This window comes from Lipophrys pholis (genome assembly GCF_963383615.2).
Source record: "Lipophrys pholis genome assembly, chromosome: 12".
NCBI classification, from domain to species: domain Eukaryota; kingdom Metazoa; phylum Chordata; class Actinopteri; order Blenniiformes; family Blenniidae; genus Lipophrys; species Lipophrys pholis.
The window spans coordinates 11,366,627-11,381,916 of NC_137641.1; the positions used below are offsets into that span (position 1 = coordinate 11,366,627).

At 40.3% G+C, this 15,290-nt stretch overlaps 1 protein-coding gene across 4 annotated transcripts in view; it reads left to right on the plus strand.

Moving 5' to 3' along the window:
• The first annotated feature begins 2,095 nt into the window (after nucleotides 1-2,095).
• The window catches only part of sfswap (splicing factor SWAP), a 59,618-nt gene continuing 46,423 nt past the window's right edge, over nucleotides 2,096-15,290 (plus strand). For 2 of the 4 annotated variants that reach the window (XM_080476666.1, XM_080476667.1), the window contains exons 1-4: nucleotides 2,103-2,467; nucleotides 3,921-4,084; nucleotides 12,040-12,177; nucleotides 15,048-15,124. In XM_080476666.1, the coding sequence (XP_080332792.1) occupies nucleotides 2,274-2,467; nucleotides 3,921-4,084; nucleotides 12,040-12,177; nucleotides 15,048-15,124 (573 nt within the window). In that variant the 5' untranslated portion in view covers nucleotides 2,103-2,273. Of the gene's footprint in view, nucleotides 3,470-3,920; nucleotides 4,085-12,039; nucleotides 12,178-15,047; nucleotides 15,125-15,290 lie in introns of all 4 variants that reach the window. The other 2 variants (XM_080476669.1, XM_080476668.1) reach the window with 2 other exon arrangements.

Consider the following 15,290-nt stretch of genomic DNA (forward strand, 5'->3'; position numbering starts at 1 on the left):
GACATAACAAGACTAACTTCAGCTCATTTAGTCATCGGACTGGTCCATTCAGTGCTAACAGTTCAGCCAATGTCCATCCATCCATCCATCCATTTTCTTCCGCTTATCCGTTTCCAGGTCGCAGGGGTGACAGTCTCAGCACCGTCACTCAGATCACATTGCACCTGATTAAGAACCTTCCTGCAGGTGGTGAGCCCACGGGAAGGTGGCGCCCAGCGTGGGACACAAACCCACTACCCTGAGATTGTGAATCTCATGCTCTACCAACTGACCTAGCCGGGGGTCTTGTTCAGCCAATGTGTCAAAGCAAAACTACAAAATTGCTTTAAGAAACAAGTAAAAGGCATGCAAGAGTACCTTTGCTTTGATATTTTGTAATGCACTTACTGTGGAAAAAGTAACTCACTTGTTTAAAAAATGGGGACTTCTAGTAAATTTAAATTATTTAGTAATTTATCCAGATTATTTGAATCACCTCTATTAATGAGCATATAAATCCAGCAAAAACACTTCTGATAACTGCATTTTTTAACATTACAAGCTTAGCATGTTGGATGAGGGAAGATGACTGGGCACTATGGGGAGTTGCAATCCTGTAATAGTTCTATCAATACAATCATGTTTTGCACTGTTTCATCCTTTTCATCAAGAGGTGCTGGAGCAAATTCTGATCAATGTTTCGTACTTTGATAAATCCTGTTAGTACCATCATGACAATGGGTATGAGATGGACTGCATAAGCCAAATGAGCTTTAGTTAGAGTGCCAGTTGCTTCAGCATATTCATTTTATTATATAATTTCAGGTAAATAAATATGTTACGCCACCACCAAGCCTTGGGTGGAGAAATGACTGCCTCACTAGTGACCTCCTGGTAAGAGTTTTGCTCTTAACTGTTTTATACTCAGTTTCATTGAGTGTCAATGTTACTGACCACAATCAGTTACTGTTTTAGTTATTGTGTGCCCTCATATATTTCATCTTAAAACAGTGTTACCAATAACGACAACATCATCGTCAGTTCATCCTTAAGTTTGAGTAACTGCGATCTCAAACGTGACATTTCTTCAACTAACAAAAATTGAGACCTTGGGTTGCATTATTTTTTTAAACACAACCGTATAATCTTCACCTCTTGGAAAAATGTGTACCAAATGTGACATAACAGAGTAATTAAGTTTGCAAGAACCACCTCATCAGATCAACATTGAGTTAGAGTTACTCTTTGAAACCAAAATGGCTGTGGTTCCAGCTGTTGGGTATAACCACAGACCTGTTAATAATGTTGCATGTTTTGAAAGCTAAGAATAAATGTCCTTTAAGATCCCATTTCAAAACAATATATAATGTTGCTTTCAAAGTCAAAGTTGTGAGGTGCTTGAGCCAATCCAAGTTAACTATGGGTGAGGGCAGGGTACAAAATGGACAGGTTGCCAGTCCATCACAGGACAAACACAGAGCCAGACATCACAGTCACACCTAAGTGCAATTTAGAGTCACCAATTAATCTCACACAAGGAGTAAACATGCAAACTCCACACAGAAAGGCCCCAGCCAGTGTTTGAACCCACAGCTTCTTGTTGTGAGGTGAGAGTGCTAACCACTGCTCCACCATGCAGCTGTAGCCTTAACAATAATACACGTTTTTAGGATCATACATTTTTTTCCTAAAGTTTAACTTCACTAGCTTGACATCTGATGTTATTTATTTATTTAGCCATTTATTTATTTATTTATTTGTTTGTTTGTTTATTCCTATTTTTATTTACTGGGCTATGGTTTGCACACTTTATTCTTCAATACTTTGTTTCTGACCCTTTAACTAGTGTGAATTATATTCACCCAACGTGCGGCCTCACTTCGGTTGGGGGTGTTTACATAGAGAACTGATCAATTTCAGATCAGCACTTTCAACACAAACTAAAATTAACACACTGAAAAATAAGTCTCCTTAAAAATGAGACATCAACCAAGAAGAACACAATTAGAAATCTTTATTCATATTGATGAATGTAGCTTTTCTTGACGCTGATTCAATATTTTTTTAGCAAGTTAACAACGTCGCGAATGTGCTGAGGGAACACGCAGCTACATTTACTCCCTGTCCAACATGGCGGCACTCTGTGTGTAGAAATTTGTTTTGGGCCAAAACGCTGAGGATTATTTTCACACTTGGACCGCCTGTCTGCTATTTGCTCAACACATTACCATCGCAGCACCGTCTGTGTTGGTCTGTCTTGTAAGCCACCGGGATTTTTGCCAAGTATCTGGGAAATGTATCGCCGAGGAGCGGCAAAGAAAGACAACAAGCCAGTGAAGAAGGATGTGAGTGACAGTGATAAATACGCCGACCTCTTGGTGTTCGGCTATGCCTGCAAACTGTTTCGGGACGACGAAAAGGCTCTTTACCACGATCATGGAAAACATCTTATCCCATGGATGGGGGACAAGAGCATCCTGATTGATAGGTCGGTTGAACAAACGTAGAGCCGAAACACTATGCTAACCATCTCTCCTGTCCGTTTGCGAACCCTCGGGAGTTTTGTCTTGCAGAAGCCTGTGGACACCCCCCAAAATATAACGACGAATGCTTTCATTTTATTTATTGCACGCTGATGTGTCTTTGGACGTCCAGAACTGACAGTAAATTGTATCAGAAATTGCTGCGATAACATGCTAACATGCAAAAAGCCTTCCAGGCTCCCCAAACACGATCAGTCAACAGTGCAGCGGCGCTCATACAAGTGACAAGAGCTGTGTTGGTTAACCACGTGTGCAACAGATTAAATCACTTTGTATCAGAGCTGTTGTGTTTGAAGCTTGACGTGCATCTTAAATTTGCAAACGGGACAGTCGAATTTCTGTTCCAAAACCAGGCTTTGCGTCTTGGCATGTTAGAGGAATTTCCTCTGGAAAAATACATTATATGCACACGATGGCTTCAAAATGAATACGTCTAATTTTATCTTCTGATTAAGCCCAGAGTCACTACTGTGTGACCTATTATTTTTGCAGATATGTACATGACCAGAGCAAATTCTGACCAAGTCACTGTAGTTGAGGTGATTCATAAGGACACAGTATTTGGGCCAATATGCAGTTCAACCACTAAAAATGCTGAAAGCCGCTTTCGTCTTCAATGTTTCTGCAGGTGAGGGAGTAACCTTGTTGTGGTCTCCTTGCAAAAGCATCCAATGCTCTTCTCAATGCATTTGATCTAACTCTGGTGAATCACCTTGGTCTGCGGTCACTGCCACCGACTTATGTTTCATTTGTACGGCCTGTGTATGTGTGTCTTTATCACATAACCCAGTTTTTCCTACAGCAAGGTAGGCTAAGGGGTCCTTCCAAACCCCGAATGCCCTCCACAGCACCCCCTTTTCTTTGTCTCCGTGAAGAAACTGCAACAGAGAGATGGCGTAGAGGGACGAACCCTGGAAAATGTCGTCCATTTGGGTTCTTACGGATAGGTATTTATGTGCTCGGGTTTGTGTGAATGTAACTTTCTTTGCAGATGTAGAAGTAATGATGAATGTTACAGGGGGGGAAATTGATCCCTGTAAGGTAAGAGGCGAGTTGCTTTGTTTGTCTTTCTTTTTTTAAATTTTGTTTTTTGTTTGTTTGGATGTAGGGTTCTTGTTTGTAATATTTGTCCAGGAGGGGAATAAAAGCTTAAAGCTATATTCAGAGTAGTATAAAAAAATCCAGGCTCATATTTAGGACATTATTGTGTTAAATTAATATTGTCAGACAATATTAGACTTTCTAGTATTATACAGTTATGGCAGACTTGGAGAAGTAGAACAGTTTAATGCTGTAAATTGTGGTTTTACACCCCCACTACCTTGGTAAGTAGGACCATGTGTTATGTTTAAAGCTTAGTAAACTCCCTTCCCTCTAATCCTTTTTATCATTCAACAGATACGATGGGCGTGGTCACTTGCATGACCTATCAGAGTATGACAGCGGGTCATGGAATACGTCCTACCAGCTGTCGGAGGAAGAAGCCAGGATCGAAGCGCTTTGCGATGAAGAGAGGTATCTGGCTCTGCACACTGACCTGCTGGAAGAGGAGGCCCGACAAGGTAAATGTGAAGCCTGTTGTAGCATTCAATAGCATAAAATACACTGGGCAAAATCTAAACGCAACACTTTTGTTTTTGCTCCCGTTTTTCATGAGCCGAACTCAAAAGATCGAGAACTTTTGCTATACACACAAAAGACCAATTCCTCTCAAATATTGTTCACAAATGTGTCTAAATCTGTTAGTGAGCGCTTCTCCTTTGCCGAGATATTCCATCCACCTCACAGATGTGGCATATCAAGATGCTGACTAGACAGCAGGATTATTTCACAGATGTGTCTTAGGCTGGCCACAATAAAAGGAAGTCAACTCTAAAACGTGTAGTTTTATCATACAACACAATGCCACAGATGTATCAAGCATTTAGGGAGTGTGAAATTTGCATGCTGACTGCAGGAATATCAACCAGAGCTGTTGCCCGTGGATTAAATGTAAATTTCTCTACCATAAGCCGTCTCCAATGGTGTTTTAGAGAATTTGACAGTACATCCGACAGGCTTCACAACCGCAGATATGTAATCACATCAGCCCAGAACCTTCACATCCAGCATCTTCACCTCCAAGATCTTCTGAGAGCAGCCATCCAAACACTGCTACAACAATGGGCTTGCTTAACCAAAGAATTTCTGCACAAGCTGTCAAACTGCACTTTGTTGTTGGAACCGACTTCAGTGGGAAAATGCTCACATTCAATGGCATCTGGCACTTTGGAGAGGAGTTCTCTTCACGGATGAATCTTGGTTTTTACTGTACAGGGCAGACGGCATGTATGGCGTCGTGTGGGTGAGCGTTTGTTGATGTCAACATTGTGAATCGAGTGGCCCATGGTGGCGGTGGGGTTATGGTATGGGCAGGCGTATGTTATGGACAACGAACACAGGTGCATTTTTAATGCACAGAGACGCCGTGACGAGATCCTGAGGCCTGTTGTCGGGCCATTCATCCAAGACCTTGTGTTGAAGCATGATAATGCATGCCCCCTTGTTACAAGGATCTGTACAAAATTCCTGGAAGCTGAAAATATTCCAGTTCTTGCTTGGCCAGCATACTCCGCAGACAGGTCACCCATTGAGCGTGTTTGGGATGCTCTGGATCAACGTATACAACAGCGTGTTCCGGTTCTTGCCACTATCCAGCAGCTTCACACAGCCATTAAAGAGGAGTGGACGAACATTCTACAGGCAACACTCAACAACCTGACTAACTATGTGAAGGAAATGTGTTCCACTGTGTGATCACACTCACACCTTTTGCCCTCCTACCTGGGTTTTTACAAAAACTGATATTTCCCACTCTACGTTTCCAAAAGTAATCTTCATTTACACCTGATCGTTTACAAAAAAAAAACATTTACACGGACCCACATACACCTAGTTCAGAGCTACTATGAGCCTGTAGGGGGCAGTGTAACGAGAAGCATGAAGTCATGATAGCCAATCAGAATCCTGGAAAAAAACCAGAACGTCACGAATTGTGACGTAAATATCCGCCTACCTCCCTTTAGATGCAAACGGAGACTCAGTTTTTCTGTACTGTGGCTGGAGTTTTTAGGAATCATCGTTTGTGGTGACTTGTAGCTGTGCTAATGTGTAAATGCAAGGCTCAAACGCAGAGAAAGATCACCGTTTTTTAAATACCCAGGTACGTGTAAAACGCGGCCTTATTGTGTCCAGCATAAGGCACACCTGTGCAATAATAAATGTTGTCTAAGCATGTTGATATGCCACACCTGTGAGGTGGTTTAAATACAATTGTGAACAATATTTCAGAGAAATTGGCCTTTTGCGTATGTAGAAAAAACTCTTAGATCTTTGATTTCAACTCATGACAAATGGGAGCAAAACCAAAAGCGTTGTGTTTACATTTGTTTCAGTATGAATTGGCCCAATGGTGGTTTTTCATAAAAAGGCCAAAATGCTTTAAGACTACACAAAACCTTTTTGGAGTTTGAACTGAATGTCAGTCATAAATGTAGATTAAAAGAATGGCAGTTAAATTATGTATTTTTCTTTTTCTTTCTTTTTTTTCTTACATGGTTTTCAATTTGTAGTTTTCATTACAATGTAATTATCAGGCCTGCAGGCGGGACACTGAAGTCTTGTCCTTGACTGTCCTTGTGGTGAATTTCTTTTGCGATCACTGTGAAGTAGAACAACTGAACAGACACTTACTGTCACAATGTAATAATTGGTAGTTTTTATTATTTTTTTAAATGTATTTTGTTGATCCAAACATTTGATGCACAGCTATCTACAACACACGACGACAGTATATTCTGTGTTCAGTCAATGTCTTGCAGAGAGGATATTAATCACTCCTTTTCACACGCACACAATCTAGTCTGTAACCAAGTGACTGATGCTTTTAAAGCTATTGGATCTGCAGTATGTCCTTCTGTCTTGACATTATATTTCAGACACTGCCTCACTGGAGTTGTACCACAGAGTATGTAACAACATACGAGATGGTTTCACACAAGAAGTGACTACTGTTTTTCGTCAGATAACCCCATGTCACTGCTGAGCCTCTTTTGAATCGAGCGGCATTACATGCACACCAGTTCCAATGGTTGAACACAGATTTTTTGCTCATCAGCTCCCCTGGCTAATATGTTTTTAAAAGTTACAAGCCACTGATGAAATTATCTGATTAAAGTTGATTATGACTTTACGATTTTTTCTCATATTTATGATTGAACCAAACGTGATTGCTGAAATTGAGCTCCCTGCAGCACAGGCTATAACAAAAATCTGCTCTACGGTTCTTTTAAGAATTCTCAAAGCAACAATTGTGTTGTGCCGTCTTGTATTGTTTATTTATTTAAGTTAAAAGCCCTGCATCTTTTCATATGCAATACAACCATTTGTAAGCTTTAACTTTATTATTCATGTGTTCACATTTCATATGAAGAGATATGCAGTAGTACATAATGGTCAGGTTTAATACGTAAACACACAAATAACCAAATCTTGTGAGTTTGTCAATTAAATTTAGTTAATGTTCCATTATATTCTTGCATTGAAATAATTTCAGATCATTAATTATCTTTCTCTCACGAGTACCACTGTGAATTTACTGTATTTTAAGAAAGGGAAACTTTGTTTCCTGCATGTGTGTCATTGCTCTGTTCTTTAATCAAAATTGCTTACAAATCAGTAACCAGGTAAGTTAATGTGAGTGACGTCCTGATGAGGCAGCTGATTTTTAGACTTGACAGCAGTGTAATGGCTGAGTTTGCAGAGCCAAACATAACTCGAGCTTATCAACGCAGCACAGCAGCAATGAGACACCTGGCATTCATTATCAACTCCATCACTCAGATATCATTATACTCATGACATTTGTAAAGTCATCTGTTGAGCTCCTGTCGGTCGACTTACTCTTGTCCCAGCTAAATCTGTGTTTGAGTGACCATCCAGACCTGCATCCTGTTGTTGCAGTTCTCCTGCGTTATCGTCACCCGCGGTCGACAGGCCGAGCTGTACAAACAGGAAAATGGCAACGTTTGCATCCGCAGCACACTTTAATCTCTGCTTGTTTACAAAATGTGATTTCCCTGGGCAAGTTCTCCGAGCGGAGTGACACCCCCAACCCCTCCATTCAAAGTGTTTTCAGCTTTCTGTCTTTTAAAAAAAGGCCCCGCTTTGACTCGTGAGCGCAAGTGCTTTCATCTCTATGGAAATCGATTACGACTCATCCAGGGCACTCGCAAATTATAATGAAACTGGCTGTGTTGATGACAAAGCACCCTCGCAAAAGACAGACCTAATGAATGTAATTGAATTAATAAGCCACAGTTTTAAGTGAAATATGGTGTCCTATGCCCAAACTGACAGGGGAGAATGAGTCAGCTAATGGTTTGTGTCACACAGGCGCTCTCACTCTAACTGCAGAAGGTCCATCCCCCAGGCTGCTTTGCCCTTGAATTTGGAGGCCTGACCTCATTCACTCAGGCTATTACCCATCTGTCCACTGAAGGCACACTAGGAAAGCAGCACAAGTATTGATAGTTTTTGTTGGAGTGTTGCCCTTATTTTATTTTTCTTTCTTCATTAGACTAAAGATCTTCAAGAATTTCAGAAGAAAGGGGCGGGTCACAGGGGCTCGACATGCAAAGGTCCTGACTTTTTTAAGTCAAGCGTCTTCTGCATAGGGGACTCTGGCAGTTATTTTGATTGCCAAGTACTTTGTGAGAATCGAAATAACCAAACAATAGTCTAGCGCTTCATTGCCTGCTGTCGTCCTGTTCATGAGGCACAAAAGAATAGAAATGAGGCCTTTTTTCCTGAGAAATATGCCTCTGTGCCTCTCTGATTTTGCCATCACCTGTTGCTTCTGCTTCAGTTGGCTCTCCTGCGGAAGCCTTTTGGTGGCGTTTTCTCTCCTCCGCCTCTTCCTCTCCCACATCTCTCTCTCGGCATTAGCAGCAGCTATCCTTTCCTGACCCTCTTTTGCTGCTTCAGCTGGCACAGCAGGACTGAGCAAAATCTGGAAATATTCAAAAGAAATTAGTTGACTATCCAATCTTGCTGGGCAGAACATTCCGAGGTTGTTGTTTTTTCTGAGTGCAAGTTTTGCAAGGACTTCTGTTCCTTATTATCTTTGTAGCTCCACAAAATAAGATAATCCCTGACATGCTTTCTTAGATCATATAAGAAATGTAGGTTCTCAGACACTGCAAGGATTGTGTTGACAAAATAGACTAAACTGCCTTAATTGGAGTCAATATTTGTTAATGTTGGTCAAATAGAAAGCATTCATGAACATAAATGATTTATTTGTGTATAGTACACCTCTGAAGGAGATTGTGCCAGACTTTCTTGCGCGGTCATTTTAACTTGCATCGTAAAATTTCTGACAGAATATTTTCTCGTCTTTCATTAATTGATTTTATTTTATTTTTTTAATAGTTGAAGGGCAGTTTTACGAGACAATGCTGCATTCGCTGAAGCTTCTAAAAATGAGGGCTGGCATCAGTGTGATGATCCTATACCAGGGACGTGCAACCTGTGGCTTCCTGAAGCTTTCACAAAATTCTACGTCAATGAACGTTTCATCTTATTTCTAGAATATTTACCCACCAGTCATGTTCAAAAGGACTCTTGGCTATTAAGAGCTTTAAAAAAAAAAAAAAAAAAAAAAAAAAAAAAAGGAAAGGCTAAAATCACAAAAACAGCTAAAATGGCTTAAAAAACAACTCAAATCTTGCAAAACTGCTTAAAATAAGAGCCAAATCGGTAAAGTATCTAAAATGTTAAAAAGAAAATTAAAAAATGCTGTTCTTTCTTTCGATTCTATTCAAAACACCTGAAAATGTTGTATAATGTTTACCACTGTATATCACAATTGAAACTTCATTATTTCATTATTATTTGTTAAAAAAAATTCTAAAAAACCGCAATGATTAAAAAGGGTTTTAGCACTAGGTAACCTGGATTGATGTAGATTTGAGATCTGTTGAATTGTAATTGTAACATTCAGCTTTTGACATTATTGGGGGCGGTAGAGCAGGCAGTAGAGTGGATTGTGTCTCAATAGGATCTTGCAGTTTTGAGTCCCCCCCCCCCCATCTGTCCACGTCGAAGTGCCCTTGAGCAAGACACTTTTGGATTTCCGTAAACTGCTCCCTGTTGATGGACTGAGTCGGTCGCATGACAGCCGCCGCCCCTGGTGTGTGAGTGGGTGAATGAGACTTCACATTGCAAAGTGCTTTGGGGCCTGCTAAATCAGTGGAAAATGTAATATATGTGCAATCCATGTAGCGTTAAATGTATGGTATGCTGGTGAGTGTCCACGGTGAATGAACACTCACAACGTGGAAATTTGGCGGAGCCACTGTAATGAGTTGCATAGGAGCACAATAACGTGTTTCTCCGCTCTTGTTTTTTTTTTTTTTTTTTTATCTGTTAACTTATTTTCGAGGAATTATAAACAGTCTCGGAGTTATCATCACAATAAGTGCACGTGACAGATCCTGTTAGCTCTGGCAAGATAATCAAGTGAGGGCTGAAAACAAAAAGATATATATTTATCGAAGATAAAACAAAGTCAGCAGAGAAATAACTGATTCAGCAGACATCATGCTGAATCTCCCCACAGTGCCAACAAAGCTCTTAAAAGTTCACATCTTCACTGGCATTTATCTGCTTTACCTCCTCAGTGAAGAGGCAGGTTGGCAAAGTGAGATAATCTTTCAATATCAGGCAGAAATCCACAAAGCCCTTCAGTCAGTCACGACTTTAAGACCAAAGTAGTCCTAAATACTTTGTCGCATAGTAAACCTACATCCACCAGTATGAAGAATGATGCAGTCAACCTGTGAGCCGGTACCTTTAGGCTTTAAGTCCAACGTAGGAGCCTCCTCATTTGCTGTTTCTCCAGCCTTCTTCACACAATTGATTGTGTTTCTTCACTTCGGCTGTGGACGTAGGCAAAGCTGCAGTCGTCGGCGCTGTTCAGTGCAAGTTGCTGTAATCGGCTGTGGGCCACTCATATCAACGTGAATGGGCAATTTTCCAGTGTACACAGAAAACTGACATTGATTCAGTGTGTACATAGAAACCAAGGAGTTTTCACAGTCGGTCCTATTGTCATTGTGTTTGTCAGAGTAAGCAGATCAATGGGCAGCATGCAGCTCTCCAATAAAATCCGATTTGACCAATTTTAATATAAAAAGAACCAAAACAAATGAGAAAGTCAATATGTGCCGTTCCATGCTGATATTGTGACAAGCGGCTAGAAATACATCAATGCATTGGCAACACTTAACTTTTGTTTCTGTTCTCGCTGTAATCATTGTGGATATACACTGTCTGAATTTCAAATAGGATCTGTAGTATTCATAGTATCAGTAACATTCCCATTGTCGGTATCCTGCTATTATATAGACTTTCATTAGGGCTTTGTTCTAATTTTGACCACATTAACACTGATCAAAGACCCGGGGTTTGTTTATAATTGGACAAAAATCCTTTAAAAGTATAAATACATGCATTCAAGGGAGCCTTTTTGTCAGGTATCCAAAAATATCAAAGCCATTGTTGTGCTGTATGCTCCAAACATAAGCTTGCTTTTATGAATTACTGTCTATATCAGATGAAACAAAAAGTAGCTGCAGAGAGACCCCAGGGATCGGTCTCACTCACAGTCGCATTCGGGAGAGCTGTGTTTGTGTCGTGAATGCATTCTGACCCAACAGAAGGTTCTATCCTCCAAGTTGGTGCTAAACGAGTGACATTTTATCCTTTTCCCCATGCACTTTTGTTTACCTTCAGTGATTTGTTAACCACATCAGGTTCACTGTCGCATCCAGCGGAATGAATCAGAACAAACTGTGCACACACATGGTCTTAGAGTTTACATCAGGCACCACAACATACGAGAGCATCTATGTATTATTGTGCTTTTTCTACTGCTATGAGTTTGTTCATTCAACTTCAAATTAGAACGAACACTTGAGCCCGATAAGAGAGCAGTTAATTGCAGTCATCAGTTCGTTGCAATTGAAAACTCCCACTTTAGAATTTTCAGTCAGTCATCGGCTGTTTTGAGTTACAATTTCATATAGCAAACTTTCTGTTGATTGCAAAACATCTTGTCTTGTTAAACACTGCCGTGCCTGTGGTTAATTGATCGATTCCACACTCCAGAAGTGTTTTCTTTCAGATGCTGTACATTATATCTGGCATTTTTTTGTCCTCCACTTGCACAGATGCAAGAGCAAGTCGTGAGTCGGATGAATAGGTTACACATTGCATGTAGACTTCAACTCACAGGGGATAAATCCAGATGTGTTCATTGGATTTCACATAATCAGCTAACTGCATCTACTTGATGAGTCTTATCAGAATCATGCTGCTTACACGATCACTTGAAGAATCTGCTGATTTGGGATAATGATGGAGTTTCTAACAGGTTTATGTTATTCAAATCTTTCTCGGCTCACTTCTTCCACAGAGGAGGAGTACAAGCGTCTGAGTGAGGCTCTGGCGGATGAAGGCACTTACAATGCGGTGGCTTTCAAATACAGCGCGGATTACTACGACCCTTCCCAGCCTACCGAGGAGGAGGAGGCGGCGGCCAACAAGGAATCCGGTGAGTGCTCGCATCACTCCAGATCGCCTGACTTATGGGTTCTTGGTTATGGAAAAATGAGGCCAAATTTGGAATGGCAGTACGTAGGTCTTTAAATCGTAGAGCTTAGACAAGAATGTGTAATCAGGTGGTTTGTAAACCAATGAGCTTCGTCTCTGACTAAACGCCCCTTTAGACCTTTGGTTCATCAGCGTGAACCCGCTGTAATAAAGGTCTTTGAACCCCTAAACAGACCTGTGTTTCAACACTTTCCATGAATGTGCTCACTCTCAGGGCTTAAAACTCAAATTCTGCACGCACGTAAGCACTTCTTAAATATTTGATGTAGAGATTGCTGGAAGCACTTGTGACCTGACAGCTACACAGACAAGACGCCGCTCGGTCTCTGTGGGGACTTCATAGAGTTGAGTTCATGGTATTAATATGTCTGCCGAAGCTCCCGATGGCAGAACAACCGGCCTTTGGGGAGCATGCCAGTAAGGGTCATGTGTCCCATTGGCCATTTGATCTACTTCCAGCAAAACTCTTTCTTTAAAGTCTTTGACATTATCATAAATGCAAATGTGGTCTTTAAAAAAAAAAAGGGGGGGGGGAGAGAAAAGCCTTCTCCACAGACATGCAAATGCAATGCTGTCAAAAAGGCCACGTTTGGGCTGACGGATACAGAGACACATGATCAGAATACCCGTCAGAAAACATCATCACTGTTATTTCCTCTTCAGAAGGAAAACCAAACAAGCCAAAAGGTTAATTGCAGTGTCGTTGTCTTATGTGTTTTATGTCAAAACAGGATGAACATGTTTCATTTTTGGACTTCCTTCGACTTGCACATCCGTATTTTCACTCTAGTGAATTTCATGACTTTAACTGAATATATGGTGTGTATTTGTTGAGCGCTTCTTAAGCCATCCACTTTGCTCGCACCATTCCACCAGACTGTAAACACACTGTCTGACTTTCCATGTGTATCGAGCTTCTGAGTGAAGGTTGTCCACACTGTCGCTTTTCAATATTTTTTGAATTGCGTTGAAAAATCAATCTTGTTAAAATGTCTCACCACCAGCTGGATTCCTAAATTGTATCCCACTGAGCAGCACTATCCAATTAAAAGTTGAAATAATGCAGGTATGTAACTGGTGTGATGATTGAGAACATGCCTTACAATTGCAGCTCTGTAACAACAAATTATATAATAATTTTGGCTTTTAAATAAAAAATGCAACTGACAATATTTGATAATTTATCTTAACCAAAAATGTTGCCAATATTGTAACGCGTTATTACATGATTGAAGTAACATATAAAAATATCCTTCCAGTATGTCGTAACTCCAGCCAATAATGTAATAATATATAAGTATGGCTGTGTTTTATTGAAATGAAAATAGTTCTTTTTGCAGGTTTAGTGGATAGAAGAGTTTTCATATTCATTCATTGAGGATACAGACTCTGCAACACTGTCAATCATGGTTGTAACAAATCTTTTACAACTTCATAACGTTATTGGCAAACATAATGGGCTGATATAAGATGACGTGAACACACTCTATATGGCTATCAGGCCGAGACAAAAGCCAATATTTAAGTGAGCCTTACAACATGTCAGGCCAAGTGACATCTAGATATTTTTTTCTTTCCTTTAAGGACTTTTAATCACTTTATACATTATCTACACTAAAAAATGTGAAACAAATATACACGATTTTCACCTGGACACACATTGTCATTCCGATCGGGGGTCTGCATCCCATGACGCTTTGACCTCATGTAGCTCCTCTGTACTGGCTCCCTGTGGCATCCACCAATATTTGTGTGAATAAATATCTTTTATTTTGGTGACATCAGTTTACCTTTCAAAGTCACCTCTTATCTCACGGTTTTTGTTGACTACTGGGACGCTCACATAAGAGAATGGTTCATTATTTTAATATTGAATGTTGACTTTCCAACCGCAACAAGATGAATAAATCCAAATAAATAATTATTTCCAATTTAAATAGTTTAATTAAATGTGGACGCTGGACAGATTAGTTTACTTTTGCCGCCAAGAAAAGCATAAATGTTATTTTGAAACGGTTACATAGCTAAAAGTGGCTACATTGCCTAAAAAAATGACCGAAACTGCTCAAACGACCTAAAACACAAAGTACATTTTTTCATTTCAACCTAATGTATGCACACGAATGAATCAATAAATAGACTTACAAATGTTAACGCAAGAAAATGTTTATTTATCTAATTTTGTCGACATCTGTGCGTTGTTTGAATTTAACACTGAGATTGATATCATTGACTTTGCTCTGTGTTCTTGGCTTCTTGTTTAGCATTGCGGTGAAGTCCAAAGACTTGAATTGCTTTGGTGTTATGTAAATTCTGTATTGCGTATATTTGGATACAGCTGTGCGATTATCCATCCGACAATTCTTCAAGCTGAAACTTTTCACTCACTGGGCCAAGAAATGTGCTCTCATCTATTCATGCATCACATCCATTAGCCTGCTACTGTTCTTAGCCGCTTTTCACATGGGGTTTGTTGTATGCCGGTCTTGTTACGTGCGTCGGGATGCGCCGCAAAGGGCGAGGAATTGTTCTGCAAACTGCCATTTTATAATAGTAAACAGTCGGGTACCTTCAAACATAACCATGCTGGAACAAAGCCACAAGGCTGGCGCGATTGTTTTTGCATAAATCGTGGGATGCATGTGTTCAAGCTATTGAGTTTTTATTTCAAATTGAAAAGAAAATGCTCCTATCAAATCGGAGTAAGATTGTTACTGCACAAATGGTAGGAAAAACAGACAGGTGTCTTCTCTTGAACTTGGTTTCCGTCGGGTAATGAAAACGGCTTTTGTTGCTTCCTCACATGCACAGAGGAGACTGAGCCTGAAGAGAGCGAAGAACCGTTCGTGGCTCCCGCAGGGCTGACCATCCCTCCTGATGTGGAGCTGGTGAGTGGTAGATATTCTGCTACCTTACTGATGTTGATACCCCAAGTGTACTGTGCTCATCTATACAGCAAGTATGTTTTTTTTGTTTGTTTGTATGTACACTATGTATGCTCCATGTGTTATATAACCCCATTTATTTACATCCCCTGGAATCAGTTTGAATCCA